This window comes from Suricata suricatta, chromosome 16 (genome assembly GCF_006229205.1).
Source record: "Suricata suricatta isolate VVHF042 chromosome 16, meerkat_22Aug2017_6uvM2_HiC, whole genome shotgun sequence".
In the NCBI taxonomy this organism is placed as follows: Eukaryota; Metazoa; Chordata; class Mammalia; order Carnivora; family Herpestidae; genus Suricata; species Suricata suricatta.
Window position 1 is genome coordinate 26,224,122 of NC_043715.1, and position 15,373 is coordinate 26,239,494.

Here is a 15,373-nt window from a genome sequence, read left to right on the forward strand (position 1 = left end):
TTCTCATGAGCCATTGTGGAGCTGGAGGCATCCTACTCCACCTCCACAGAGAGGTAAACCACGTCACCCAAGGACAAATCATTACTAAGAAAGCCAAGTTTGGACCTTGGAATCTTCTGATTCTAAGACTGGTGTGCTTCCCACTTCACTGTGGCTGGGCAAACACGTTTCTTGCATGTGGCAGCCTTTTAACCAACCACACACTCAGATTTCAAAACTGGAGACAAGACAAAGGTTACTTACAGTGGACAGTCAGCTAATAGCTATTCTGAGGTGGGCTCATTTTGAGCAGCATACTGGTCCTCGGCTGCTGCTTTTATTTCTTACTGCCTTTTCATTATTTCACAATGATTCATTGTTAAAAGGGTGGATGGGCTCTTAAATTATTTTAAGTGCTTATGAAAAAACAGAACAAACAGGAGAAGCATGCAGATCAAACAACTGCTATCTTTAAAGGTTCATGGTAAAAGACTCTTAGTGGAGAAAATGATTGAAAATGTGGGCCAAATCCAAGTAACATCTCAGGTCCTGAGGATGGTCTGCTTTTCCTCTGCTGATAAACAATGCAGTGAGGAGATCGACCAGAGAAAAGGCTAGAATGCATTCCTTGACTACTTGGGACCACAATATACTGAATTCTGATGAGTGTTCTCCATAGTGAGGCTTTGGAACCAGCTGTTCTGAATGCGCTATTCAGATTATTCAAGAGTTACATGAACTTGCATCTAACTGTCTTTAGACAGAGAAGAAAGTCATCAGTTGACTTGAAAACACTCTCGTTATCCTTCCTTTCAAAGCCCGAACAAGGAAAAATGGTTTTTTATTTTATGGGTGTTGGTCATAGGCAAAAGGCAAGCAACTCTTTTCTGCTTTCACTCTCTAATGCACTACCAAGTCCTCTGTGGAACAACTGAAAGACATTCCTAGAAGATTCCTAGCCACAGAGTTGGTTAAGAGCAGACCTTTACCATGCACTGCCTTCTACACTGGGATGAATTTTACTGCAGCCTGGCATTGTGAGACAAGGGTGGAACCGTAATGATTTCAACCAGAGATCAACCTCTACAGGCTAAAAAGTAGGTACTTCTGCCAAGCAGAAATACACTTTTAAAAATCCCTTTGAGTTGACATCTCTGAGAGCACTCTAGATGTCCTACACCCTCTGTCAACCTGAAACCATCCCCAGCAGGACTGTGGTTTCTGGCTGAGACAGATAAATGAGAGAACACGGAGGCTAACTCAGTACTTGGAGGGATAGTTTTGATCTGCTTGTTTATAGTCATGTATATTTTAGTAACGGAAACATTACTGAAAACAAAAAGCTTAATCCATAACTTGTCATTCAGGAAATATTTTGAATTCTTTCCCATGTGGTGGACAGCGTCCTCGTTTTCCACTGTCCAGCATCCCTATGCCTTCCTGTTTTAGGGAATGTAGTGAAGAGACAGTGTCCTCCTGCCTGCTCAGGAGGTGGAGGGATAGGAGGGAACCTAGGCTTGGCCGGCTGGCCCCTCCAGCAGACACCCCGTGTGGCCCACACAGAGGGATGCTTAGGACTGTGGCAGAAGTGTTGGCATCGTAGCCCCTAAAACACTGGCTGTTGTACTTCCTGTCTCTTGGCTCTGATATTGCCTTGGTGCCTGCCTAGTTCCCAAACTCCTCAACAGTCTGGGAGTTCCCAACAGGCTTTCAAGTTATTCCCTTTTTCTGTTTCAGAGAGTGGTTTTATTTTCTCCAAGGGAAGAGGATCCCAGGGGAAGGAGCATGGCTTATTTTGACCAGGGTTTTGATTCTTCTGCAGCACCTGGAGGCCGGGTGATGTTTGGTAAGTTTCTAAACTTACTTGTCTGAATCTTACTCTCCTTATCTTTAAATGGGAGAATAATACGTTCCCAAACTCTCAAATCACTTAGAGACGGCAAGTGAAAGACCTGTCACATGATAGATGCTTATATAAAGGCAAAAGATATTTCAGAGACTTCAAAATGCACCCTTAGAAACTTGCTTCACCCAAACCTCCATAAATACACAACACAAGACAAACTATTCTGTAGTCTGTCTGAACAAGAACTGTCCTTAAGCTTCTCATTTTAATGAAAACCCAACACTTTCATCATCCTTTCAAAACTGAAGCTCAAGCAGTTAAGAGTTAAAAGAAGAGGCACTGTGGATGGACTTCAAGTCTTTAGAGACTGGGTGTATCTTAGGGATGACTTATTCCATGAAACCACACCCCGTCTGTGCAGGCAAAAAAAAAAAAAAAAAAAAGAATTACCAGAACAATGCCCCTTTGAAGCAAAGTTATAAGCACGGCAACATGACTAAAATTTGGGAAAAGAGGTATCAGACTTCAATGATTTCTAACAGGGAATCAACAAGTACTTAGATCAGGAAAAAAAATGTTTTGTTTTTAATTAAAAAAATTTTTTTTTGAAGTTTATTTATTTATTTTGAGAGAGGGAGAGAGAGCACACACACTGGGAAGGGGTGGGGGGGAGGGGAGACAGAGCACACACAAACACACTGGGAAGGGGCGGGGGGGGGGGGGAGGGAGAGCACACACACTGGGAAGGGGCGGGGGGCGGGGGGAGAGAGAATCCCAAGCAGGCTCTGCACTGTCAGCACAGAATTCGATGCAAGGCTCGAACTCACGAACCACAAGATCATAACCTGAGCCGAAACCAAGAGTCGGATGCTTAACAGACTGAGTCACCCAGGCACCCCTAGTTTTGATTTTTAAAAAGAGAAATGAAAAGTCTGTTAAGCAATTTCGAGGATACGAAAACAGCATTTTAAAAATCTTACTTTGAGGAGCCACATTTCTGCAATGATACGGCAGAAATTAGTGGCAGCCTCATTTGTAAATATTTAAAACTTTAAAAATCTAAATATTAAAAAGAACTTACAACATTCAGAATCAGGTGTACAACACGCAGGCCTGTTAGGGGTGGTGGGTGCTGCCACATGATGAGAAGCAAACATCCTCAAGCGTCCTCCCTAGACAAATCCATCTTTCTTCTAGTTCTGGGACAATTTTTTACATCAAAATGAGGAAGCTAGCTAGTTCTCTGAGACTCTCCCCATTGTCAAATGCAAAGAAAATGACTCTTAAAGAACAGGAAGGAACCTGAATTCTAGCCCAACTTTCCTTAGGTCCACCCAGTCTCCATTTTGTCATCTGTGAAGTGCACATTGTGGCAGTGCGGACTGCTGTGGGAGTCGGATGACAACGCCCTGGAAACAAAGCATTCTTGCTCTCCAAGTTCTAAAAAATTGTCTTCCGGACCTCCTTTGGATCAGGCTGTCAGGGTAGTTGACGCTACCTGCTTTAAATCAGTGCCCAGGGTGGGAACTAAGAGACTGACCGGCGCTGTTCTCCAGACCTGTGTACTTCTGACCACATGGCGCCACAATAAAGCCTCACGCTTCCAGGTTTTAATTACGGCCTCGTGAGCGAGGAGGACCTTCATCAGAGAAAGGTCCCAACGAAAGCAATCGCAGACTGGGCTCCAGTTTTCTATCCTGGACGAGAATCTGACCCCTCCACTGGCTCTCTTTCTCCAGTTGTCTCTGCAGCAAGGAGTTTAGTAAAAGCCCATGAACAATTCTAAGATGCTATACAGCCTTGCTGAAAGGGTCCTTCTAAAGCTATACTTAAGAGCAGGCAAGCTGAGATTGGTTTTGTCGGTTTACTTCTAAAACCCAACCTAGCACCTTACATATGGGAGACTATTGTTTAGATTTGCAAAATAATCCAAGGTATTTTCCCAATTCAAAGGGTAAAAATCATATATCCACAAAAGATTCCAGATCAAAACTGGATTGATTCCGAACAGCTTAAAATTGGAATAACACAACATAATTGGATTGAAAGCCAATCCGGCTGGGCATCAGAAGGGTATAAATTGGCAAGAAATCAGTATCTATAGGAAAGAGAGGAAGCCCAGCCCTCACACTCGAGCAGCAGTGTAGCTGAATCCTGCTTCTTCTAGTGGATTTCATGTTCCCTCTTACCTCCCAGCTTTCTACAGCAAAAGATAAATACTAAATATTGAAAACAAATGTGCCTACCAATCACAAGATAAAGTCAAGTTAAAGAAGTCAAGCCACCATTTAGTATTTTATGAAAGGAAGGGAATTCCTACAAGGTTCTTAAAGCTTAAATGCAAGGTAATAGCAATCATGGGTCCCAGAGATGTGGTTGGGGCTGGAGACAGCCTACAAAGGACACATCCAGCCTGTAGGTAAAAACGAACGTGAACTTAAAACTTGAAGGGAAAAAATGCTGATGGGCAATTTCACTTGTGTTTCGCTATTTCTGAATCCATTCAGCACTCTCCTGAGAGGATCTGACAGCACGTGGTGCGGCCCGAGGAACGAGGACAGTGCACACCTGAGAGAGCCATGTCCTCCACCCGCTCACCAAAAACCTGCGGTTGGGCCGCTCACACCGTTCTCTGGGGTACTCACGTGATTGAGAAATTTGCTGTCTCGTGTGGCCCAGCCAATCTGCATGACGCCAGAAGTGACCACAGTGACTTCATAGTACCACACCCCAGCATCCACGCAGAAGGTGCAACGCACGCTTTCAAAAGAGGAAGCATCACAGCGAGCCTGGCAAAACCAAAGCAGGTCAGTCTACCATCAACACCTGGAGACCACCAAAGACAGGTGACTGCTCAGAGGAGGAATGTCTTTTTCTTTACTGAAGCTTCTGGTGGATGGTCCTTCCCTTCTCTGTGCATCCCCAAGGACAAAAAGTGCAAAACAGAATGAAGCACACTCTGTTTTATAGTTTTATCCCCAGGGAGTTTTAACTGGGTTGGAAGGCCTCAAAGAGGGCCGCAGAAGAGTTAATGAGAGCTACTGGCTTCTTTCTCAAGTACGTACAGCAGAATCTTTTACAGATGCATAAACATGGCCTGAACTGCACTTGTTAGGATGGGGACAGGGAAGGACACTGAAGGGTGGAAGACGGGATACCTAAAAATAACCTAAAGCAGAAAGCTACTGAGGCATTTGGCAATACGTAAGATCAAAGAGCTGTCTGCAGCCATTCTTCAGACAGTTCTTTAATCTTGACATGTCTAGTGCCTTGTGGTGCCTCCTTGTACAGAAGCAGTGTTCACCGATGTGCACTACAAAATCGGCAGCATTTCCAATGCACAGGGAGGAGGAGGAGCATTAGACAGACTACAACTGGTTATGCATGCATTTAAAAAGGAAAAGCCTCTGTAAGAAACACTACTCTTTATACCTTTAGCTGAATAAAATGGCAGAGATTGAAAACAGACATATTTAAATCAAATTTTCTATAGAGAACAAACAATTGCTGAGGGGGAGGTGGGCGGCGGGGATGGGGTAAATGGGTGAGGGGCATTATGGAGGGCACTGGTTGTGATGAGCACTGGGCGTTGTATCTAAGTGATGCATCACCAAATTCTATATCCAAAACCAATATTAACACTGTATGTTAACTAGAATTTAAATAAAAGCTTGAAACTACAAAAAAAAATCAAATTGTCAAAAAATAGTATAGTGCTTACTATGAGAATATCTTGTGTGGGATATAAAAGACTAAGTAATATCCCAAACGCCTTCTCTCTGCCACCTCTACCTCTAACCACTCTTGGAGTCCGAAATGGACTTCCATCTATTCTGCCAAAAATTGCTTTCTTGTTCAGGACCATGGTGTGGAAATGAGACCAAGACCTTTCCCCCTGAACATGCCATCCACGAAAGCTTTACCTCCAAGCCATGAGGCGAGATCTTTAGGTACTCGCTGACATCGTTGCTATTCAGCATGGCACTAATGCTATTCAAGTCCACCTTCTCATAGGTCAGCTGCCTACTGTCTTTTAAAACTGCAAAAAAGAAAAAGTGGTCATGTTTCGAAGGCAGGCTGTTGTGGGAAAGAGCTAGTGTCATCGCTGGTGAAGAAGTGCAGGTGCTCAGAAATGGCAGACTTGGTAGGGAGACTTAAGACCTTGGCTTTGCTGCTGCACGACTATATGAGGATCAAAGAAGCAAAAGTTAGGACAGGCCAGGACAGCAGCGTGGGGCTCATGCTTCTGTCCCCTGTATTTGTTACTTTGCACGCAACAAAAGCCAGATATACTTTCTCAGAATGGTTCTTCCACTGGCACCACAAAGGCCATGTGCAAAGCACCTCCGCCCAGTGCTGTAGCCGGAGCAGGAGGCGGCGGGCACGTCCCGCTGTGCTTCCGCACAGTGCGGCCTACGGACGGGGAGTGGGGGCTAGTAGTACAGGTAGTTTTAGTTCTAGCAGCTGTTGGAGGGGAACGAGAGAAGCTGGAAGCAACTCTCCTGGCATAGGTAAGGTGCATCTTGAGTTTTGAAGACGCAAGTTAGGATAGGGAGAAGAGTAGAGAGAACTCCAAGAGAGGGAGAGGCTCAGGGGCAGGAATGACTGGGGCTTGCTTGTAGGTCAGTGAGGAGACAGTTTGTGTCAGAAGAGTTGATTAGACACTGCTATTTTTTTTTAATTTATTTTTGAGAGAGAGAGAGAGAGAGAGCACGAGAGCGAGCGAGCATGAACAGGGGAGGGGCAGAGAGGAAGACACAGAATCTGAAGCAGGTTCCAGGCTCCAAGCTGTTAGCTCAGAGCCCGATGTGGGGCTCGAGCTCATGAACTGCAAGATCATAGCCTGAGCTAAAGTTGGATGCTTAATGAGACACCCAGGTGCCCCACTGTTTTTTTTTTTTTAATGTTTATTTTTGAGAGAGAGAGAGGGAGGGAAAGGGAGTCTGAGCAGGTGCACACACTCACGTGGGGAAGGGGTGGAGAGGGAGAAGGAGACAGAGAATCTCAAGCAGGCTCTGTGCTGTGAGAGCAGAGTCTGATGCTGGGTTCAAACTAATGAACCATGAGATCATAACCTGAGCTGAAATCAAGAGTTGGACGCTTAACAACTGAGCCACCCAGACATCCCTAGACACTGCCGTTTGATTACTGGCCCTGATGCAGCAGGAAGTAGGGTACCAGTAAGAGTTTGTGAATAGGAGAATGCTGAAATTAGAAACATCCCATATTAATTCTTTCTAGAGGGTCCCTAGGATATTTTTCTGCTAGAATACAGCCAAGCTACAGTATAGGACCTTAAAAGGAAAGTGTCACACTATTACAAAATGAACAATCGTGATCCCATATAAGAAATGGGTTTGGCAGGGGAAACAGGCATTTTAATTCAACGACAACTCTTACTTACAGAGATTGTCTAAGCTCCACTGCGCACAGAACCCGACTTGACGTTTCAGATAATCAGGATCATCAGCCCAGGATTCCAATGTGACAAGCCGGTCACTAATACTGGATTCAGAGATAGTCAATTTATTTTCACCTGTTTGGGAAGACATAAACTTTGAATTAACCATGAAAGAGTAGGATGATTTGCTGGGCAGGTAAGGGGTGGGAAGGAGTGAGGAGAGGCAATTAGAAAACTTGGAAACTAAAATAAGGACATAGCTCGGGAGAGAGAGAGAGAGAGAGAGAGAGAAAGTGCAAGTGGGGAAGCGGCAGAGAGAGATGGAGAGAGAATCCCAAGCAGGTTCAGTGCTGTCAGCGCCTGATGCCGGGCTCGATCTCGTGAATTGTGAGATCATGACCTAAGCTGACGTTGGACACTTAACCGACTGAGCCACCCAGGCGCCCCTCATCACTAACTATTTAGGTAATGACCAGTGAATAACCATGTCATTAAGCTTTGATTCACTGGCCTTGAAGTGTCTATCCAGACAAACACAGAACGTGTGCCTGTTTGATGGGGCTCAAAGCATAAGCTCATCCAGTAAGTAAGAAAAATAAGATTAAAAACAATTTTTTTTTACGTTTATTTATTATTAAGACAGAAACAGAGCATAAGTGGAGGAGGGGCAGAGAGGGAGACACAGAATCTGAAGCAGGCTCCAGGCTCCGAGCTGTCAGCACAGAGGCCAACGTGGGGCTCGAACCCATGAACCGTGAGATCGTGACCTGAGCTGAAGTAGGATGCTTAACCAACTGAGCCACCCAGGCGCCCCAAAAAATAAGGTTTTTTAACAGCTGATACAAGTCATTAGTGGAAGAAGTCACTATACCTACTTGTCTGTGCAAACTTTTCCAGCGCAATAAGTGCAAAGAGCATGACTGTGGGGTGGGACTGTAGCTTCTGGAAGACAACAAAAGATAGAGAAACAAAAAGCAAAAACGTCATTTCCCTGCAGAGTGGCGAGTTACCAACTTCTTCTTCTTACCCGATACGTGCTCGATTTTATTGGTGCCATCAGAAGAGTTTTACTCATCTGAGTCCTCAATCCTCTGTTTGCTGATATTGTTAGTAGTAAGGAACCAATGACAGAGTCTCATAAAATTATATATTATTTTCTTGAAGTCACTGGGTTTATTTACAGATATGCAGATTTCAAAAGTATTTTGTTAAGTGCACTGCATTATTCTTAGTAGCATTTATATTAGGGTTTTGTGAAAGAAAACCATGCTGATTCTTACATTCATTTAAGCAAGTCAAACAGAAACCTCGAATTGTAGCTAAGAATGACTTTTATTCAGAATCCTTAAAGGAACCATGCATTACTACAAGGTTCCAAAATTATAAATGATGGAATGAACACCTGATGGCTTAGTTTTCAATCTGTTCTCTGCAAGGAAATCCATAAATGCTAATGGTAGGTGAGAGAGCGCTCTTTAAATTACATTTAATTTCACATCACATGTGTTCATCATTCAAAGAAAGGTCTACCTGCTTAACATCACATCTTCTCAGAGCCATCCTTTACCACAGCTAGGTTAGGAGCTTGCAAAGGAGCTTTCTAGAACACCAGGTGATTTCTACTCACTTCCCTGGGGCTCAGAGTTTGAGCAACGCTCACGTAACCACCAGCATGCCCTGCAGCAAAGCCTGTTCGGTACCCTGCTTCTTGTCATATCCACTTTCAATTCCTCAGTCTGGGTTTTCAGGCCCAGAGCCCTTTCTCCTCAGGCTGTTCAGACCTGTCCTCCTGTCTCTGAACACGGTCTCCTGATTAGACAATTCTCTGTAATATGCCAGGAGCATGGTCATTTCTATCTCTGAGCTTCTGCTGGTGATTGGCCCTAGCCAAAACCCATTTTTCTCTCCAGTGCGCAGTCAAATCCTAACCTATGAAGTGAGCCAGCTGAGGTCCCCCCTTCCTCTGGAAGCAGGTCTCCCATGGCTCTCCTGGCCCTTACCACCACTATCTTCCACCTCCCCATCACCGTCTCAGTATCCGTATGGCACTTAGTTTGAGAGAGGGGATTTTGCTCTTGATCACACCCTGTCATAAAATGGAGGCTGTCTTGTCTGAGTAGTTCTGTTCCCCTAGTTAACCAGGAAACTTCTTGAGGGCAAAGGACTGGTTATACTACTTCTGTATCCCCACAGGGCTTGCTTAGCATAGTGCTGTGTGTGTTAAGTATGTATCATATAGGTACTGAAAAATAAGGTCTTCCAGATTTTGAAGAAGGCCAATGCTCACGAGGCCTGCAAAAATAACTTTCACAAATACAGCCCAGTCGAGTCTGCAGTCCAGCAGTGTGAGAGATCTGACAGCACAAGCAAACCGCAAGCTTCTCAGACAATAGATCAAATACTCCACGACAACAGTTATAAGAGCAGTAGCCAGAGGGGGAGGGAAGGAGTGGAGATTTATATGCACTGGCAATCTGACCTGACAGTTTCCTGGCCTGGAATGCCATATAATTTTGTTTCCACTGCGGAGGTCCCTACTACCATTTGGCCGGCCCTAAGGACACACACACAAAAGCCAATCATAGCAGCTATCTTAGGACTAAATTTAAAACCAGACCAACTTGGCTGCTTTTGCTTGCAGAAAATTCCTATCCCACCCTCATTTTTTTTTTTTTTGAACAAAGGAGGGAATAGATAAACACTCAGGAAACACCTGCAAATAAAATTTATAACTGATTCCATTCTCTGTGCCAGTGGTTAAGCTAGCAATTTTAGAAAAATGCACAGTTGTAGCTGACTAAGAATAACTGGCTGTGGTGCCTCACTTACCAGACACTGTAGCAAGTATTCCAGTATTCCCGGGCTAAGCAAGCCTATACTTGCAGGACCTGGACAAACACAACAAACACAAGAGACAATGGAACGGGCCATACTCTTTTTCATCAGTAACTAGTAAGAATAAAATGGTTTTCTTTTTAGAACTCTTTGACAGGTACTCTGATGCACAGTGTCTTAGTCAAGCCTCCTGCTCTGAGGCAGCGAATAGTACCGTTTCCATTTCACAGCTGAGCAACAGAGCCCACTGCGAAGTCACTCGTGCTGGTGAACCTGGGGTGCATGGGGCAGAATTGGAGGCAGTACCCACGTGTCCTGATTTGGAACCCATTGTTTCTTCCACCACACACGATCTAACTAGCTGTGCCGTTCACCTCCACTTTGATGTTAACTTTTCTAAAACAGATGTTCATAAACAAGTTAAATGTCTGCGTCTCCTCTCAAGAACAGCTCCAGGTGAAAGTTCTTCTCCCTCTCCTCCTACCTTGTAGGTCTCTATTATCCAGCTCAACTCTATAAAGTGCATAAATGTATATTATCTATTATATGCATAAATATATACTTCCATAATCTTTACTTATTATACTGAATTTAGCCTTTTATTCTTAATTTTAAAGCAAATAAGTACAACTTTTTCTTTTAAATGCCTCTCTGGGTGCACCTGGGTGGCTCAGTCTTTTAAGTATCTGACTTCAGGTTCATGGGTATGAGCCCCACGTCAGGCTCTGCACTTAACAACTCGAACCTTGGAGCCTGCTTTGGATTCTGTGACTTCCTCTTGCTCTGCCCCTCCCCCACTTATGCTCAGTCTCTCTCTCTCTCTCTCATTCAAAAATAAACACTTAAGATAAATAAATAAATAAATAAATAAATGTCTCTCTGAAAATCCTCAAAGCTAAATTAGACTGCATTCATCCCTTTGGACTCTGAGTACTTTTTCTCCAGTTAGTTCTTGTCCCTCAGTATTTATTTATTTTATTTTTTATTTTATTTTACTTTATTTTTTATTTTATTTTATTTTTATTTTATTTTTTATTTATTTTATTTTGAGACACTTCTTTCTGATACAGTTTTAATTAAAGACCTGTATCAGACCTGTAATCTTCTCCTTTATGTGAAAAAAACAAAGATCTTTTCTTGGTAGAGGTTCCCAGAGTTACCTGCTAGTTTCTCAGCCAAGCAGCCTAGAACTGCAGACGTGTTCCTGTGTTTAGCAGGATGACCTGAGTCCTGGCAAGCTACTTCTCCATTTAGATTGAGAATTTCAGTCAATTTCTGGAGTGCATCCTGAAAACAAAAATGTACGAGGGAATTTGGTAAATATATTACTTAGGTTTTTTCCTTGAGGAGAATTATTTGACACCAAAGCTATAGCCAGCTAGTAAATTAACTCAGAATGAACATACAAAATGATATAATGTACCCAATGATATCAAGGTTATTTGATCAAACTGGAATTTTTCTTACATGAATTGCTGGATTCCACTTCATTCAAAATGTACCAGTTGTATCAAAAATATGCTATTTACTCTTGAATCATTAAACAGAGTAATTCCACCCAAATGCCAATATGATTGCTAATAGGGTCTTAATGATGTTGAAGTAAAAAGTTACTTACAATTTTATTTTTAAATCAAGCAAGAACAAAGCTCACCAGAGGTTTTGAGGCAAATTTTAACAGAAACCTCTTATAAGCCTGGGTAAAGGTCATTTAATCAGTGACTGGGCCAAAGGCTTTTCTCTTCTGTCCATAAGTTTTTCCATGTTGTGCTCAAATGCCTGAGGCTCAAACAAATGACAGATGCCAGCATCCGAATTTTGGAAAAAAAAAAAAAAAGTATTCCATAGAAGAAATGGACTAAGGCAATGAAAGTTTGATAGTTTTGTTCTATGTAAAGGAAAATCAAGGTCATATCAATCTTTAATATGTTTGAGTAAGACTCACAAGTGCTTTCAGTATAATAGTTTTTCTCTTAATAGAAAACATTAAAGAAAACCTTTTGTTATGAGGAAATTTTTTAGAGAGAGGTAAGAAAAGCAGCTCAGCAACTGAACATTGTCTTCCCATTTCAAATAAAGAGTGCCATTTCAAATATAAATGCTTTCATTTTTAACACTTTAAAAATTTAAACTAAAGCTTTATAGTAAGTGATTGATAGAAAGAGGATCTAACACTTCATTAGTAAGAAAAAAAGTTTACATAATGAAGTCAATATTGGATGAAACAGACCCCAAATCTATAAAGAGGAAATGCATTATATTAAAAATTATTTGTAGGCATTCATCCTGTGTTTAAGCATAGGTGACAGTTTCATTAAAGAGAAAGTATTAACTTACTTTAGTGGGCAATGGACATTCATCTAGTAACAATGTTATAACAGCTGGTCCCAGTGGATCTTCCAATGGAATAACTCTAATTAAAGACTGGACAACATCCAACCATCCTTCATCTACGAGCAAATCAATAAGATTATATGGTAGAGACACTATTTCTAAAATGTGAAAATATATAACTTAGAACACAAGGAGACTTCACATTGAAACACTTTTGGCTTTCACCCTGTAGCTTTTAAGCAGCTAACATTTGGCATGGACATAGTCATTAATTGTAGTCCTTATGGTAGAACCAAAAATTCTTAATTTGCAGGAGACTGGTGACTTGAGGGCATCTTTATTTGGAGAGAATTGAAGCTATGGCCCTGGGTTCTCAAATTATAATTAAAATAGTCTTCAGCACCTTGTTTATAACATAGGAGCATACTGAGAAAAGTAAAATACCTGAAGCAACTGGTTCTACTCTCACAATGATACTTAGGAAATTAAGGGACAAAAAATCACCCTTCCCATTTTGGAAGAGTTTTTGTCAAAGATCTGTCAATGGCCCCCAAATTTTTCTTTTAATAATTTCGGTGAAATAAAACTATTACTGAGAAGTGCAGCTACATATTCAGGATGCAATATAGAGTGATTATTAATTTTTATCCTTGTATACGGAAAATTTCTATATACTAATGGCTTTTTTCATGGTCACGTGCGTTAAGTACTTTTGGAACTTTTATTTAAAAAAAGTGGCCATTTTTTTCATAATCATTAATTCATTAGAAATTATTTTTTAAAAAAAACTTGAAAAATACCTGTTTCTGCCATTTCGTGCAATGTAATCATTGAATAGGGAGGTTCCTGATCACTGAAAAACAAATAGTCAACACATCAAACTCGAAGAAGAAATGATAATTACAAATTAAAACTCAAACTGAAGGTGTAGGTGTAGAAAGAGAACGTGGAAGGTTGTGGAGAGAGAGATGGAAGAGACAACTGGAGATACACACTGTGAGGACACATCTACACCACATGTGCTCATTTCCAAGACCATCGTCTGTGATGCTCACAGATAAGATGGGCGGAGGGCATGGGCAAGGACCGCCACAGGGCCTGGAGCGAAAGCACAGGACCAGAATGGGAGACCACAGAACTACTTTTGGCTTTCCTCTAGAGGCCCAGTGCCAACCGAGACGAGCCAGGGAGACTGACATCTTCCTCCAACTTACCTCAAAGAAACACCAGAAAGGGAGATTACAATCTGAACTGAGGATTTATGGAAGCAGTGCCTACATAAACGTCTTCACTTTTAAGTGTTCTTCTGGGAAATATCACTATTTGCTTATGCTTCAAAAAATGACCGTAGAAGAAAAAGAAACAAAACTTAATGGAGGAGCTATTTAATATTGTAGATGCTGCTCTAAAATGGCATTATATGCCTTAATTCAGTGAGTTTTCAATCTGTGATCCCAGGAATCTTAAGGAAGTGCTTTAGGGGAACTTCACTGATGAATGAAATATTTTCCATCAAACAATGATAAATCTAATTACTGAGATCTAATTCACATTTATTTACATATCATGGTTCTCTGTTTTACTATGAAGAAACCTATAAAAACTATTCTCTTCAATTATTTAATCCTCCGAATTCTCTTATGATATGGAAATTATTAAGTTCATTTCAGGTACGCATTAGGTACTGGTTATCTGACATATCCCGTGCCTTCCCATAAATGGAAAATTCTCATTTAAAAGATGTGCCTTAGCGGCGCCTGGGTGGCTCAGTTGGTTAAGCATCAGACTCTCGATTTCGGCTCCAGTCATGATCTCCGGACTGTGAGATCCAGCCCCCGCACGAGGCTCTGAGCTGACAGCGCTCCCTTCCCGCGCTCTCTCTGCCCCTCCCTTGAATGCACATACACACTCTCTTGCTCTCTCTCTCTCAAAAGAAATAACAACCATTCAAAAGATTTGTCTTAAATGATATAACTGACTGCTTACAAATATTTCTGGAGAACGATCTAGCAATAATGAAATTAAACGTCCCAACAATGGCAGAGAAACTATGACATAGGTAAGAGATGTGTATGAGGTTATTTGTTGTAATGCTATATGTAGGAACAAAAATTTGGAATTAATTTAAGTGATCATCACCAGATAATATGATGGCAAAACATAGGACATGGAAGCATAAAAAGTAATACTCTGCAGGACGCAGAAGCAGTTGTAGCTTGATCTACAGCAACACAGGTCTCAAACATAATGTCGAGAGAAGTTAAAAACAAAAATTTATATACCACTTATTCAAGTTTTTAAAATCACACACAATGTACTATTATAAACTTCCTATACAGACACAAAGAAACATATGGCAGGCAGATTGGAAGAATATACCTTAAAGTCACGAGAACGGTTACCCATTGATATGTGGATAGTGGGTGGGGCAGAGGGGACAATGGGATCAGGGAAAAAGGGAATAATAAAAATACGGTAGAGTCAGCGACCAATAAGGACTATGAACACCTCGATTCTACACAGATACACTTAAAGGACACACACATCCTTACATTTAAAAAACAAGATAAACTTCTCTGTGGAACAGAAATGCAGCGGAAATTCCAGGTGGGACACAGGAGCTCAAGCTGCAGGACAATGGGGCTCACTTTCTGGAACCAGGAAGCAGGGACCAGGAACTCTATGCCTGCATGGTAGGTAACGGGGACCAATCCCGACCCGTGCAAGGGATGGAACAGATTCAGGAAGTGAAGCCCAGGCGGGGTTCCCATCTCAGTGAAAAAAGTTAGGAATGATAATCTGAGCTACAACTGATATCAAGCTCCAAGTCTCCAGTGACAGAAAAGGCAAAGAAAGCCATGCAGCGGGACTTGGCCTATGGGAACTCAGAGCCATCAAATTTAAGTCAAGTCATAGACTGAAGGAAGATGGAAAGGACAACAAAAATGACAAGAAGACAGACTGACATAGAGGACGGA

The 15,373-nt window shown here is 41.9% G+C and overlaps 1 protein-coding gene and 1 long non-coding RNA gene across 5 annotated transcripts in view; one reads left to right on the top strand and one right to left on the bottom strand.

Moving 5' to 3' along the window:
• The window catches only part of RSPRY1 (ring finger and SPRY domain containing 1), a 43,514-nt gene that overhangs the window by 11,889 nt on the left and 16,252 nt on the right, over positions 1-15,373 (bottom strand). For all 4 annotated transcript variants that reach the window (XM_029925059.1, XM_029925060.1, XM_029925058.1 and 1 more), the window contains exons 3-10: positions 13,196-13,248; positions 12,399-12,511; positions 11,222-11,348; positions 10,056-10,114; positions 8,102-8,168; positions 7,230-7,361; positions 5,749-5,864; positions 4,471-4,614 (exon numbers count right to left, since the gene is read on the bottom strand). In XM_029925059.1, the coding sequence (XP_029780919.1) occupies positions 4,471-4,614; positions 5,749-5,864; positions 7,230-7,361; positions 8,102-8,168; positions 10,056-10,114; positions 11,222-11,348; positions 12,399-12,511; positions 13,196-13,248 (811 nt within the window). The remainder of the gene's footprint in view (positions 1-4,470; positions 4,615-5,748; positions 5,865-7,229; positions 7,362-8,101; positions 8,169-10,055; positions 10,115-11,221; positions 11,349-12,398; positions 12,512-13,195; positions 13,249-15,373) is intronic.
• Positions 704-5,293, top strand: LOC115280278. The gene is made up of 3 exons (XR_003903729.1): positions 704-1,076; positions 1,717-1,825; positions 4,333-5,293. It is a non-coding gene; the product is annotated as an uncharacterized LOC115280278 (long non-coding RNA).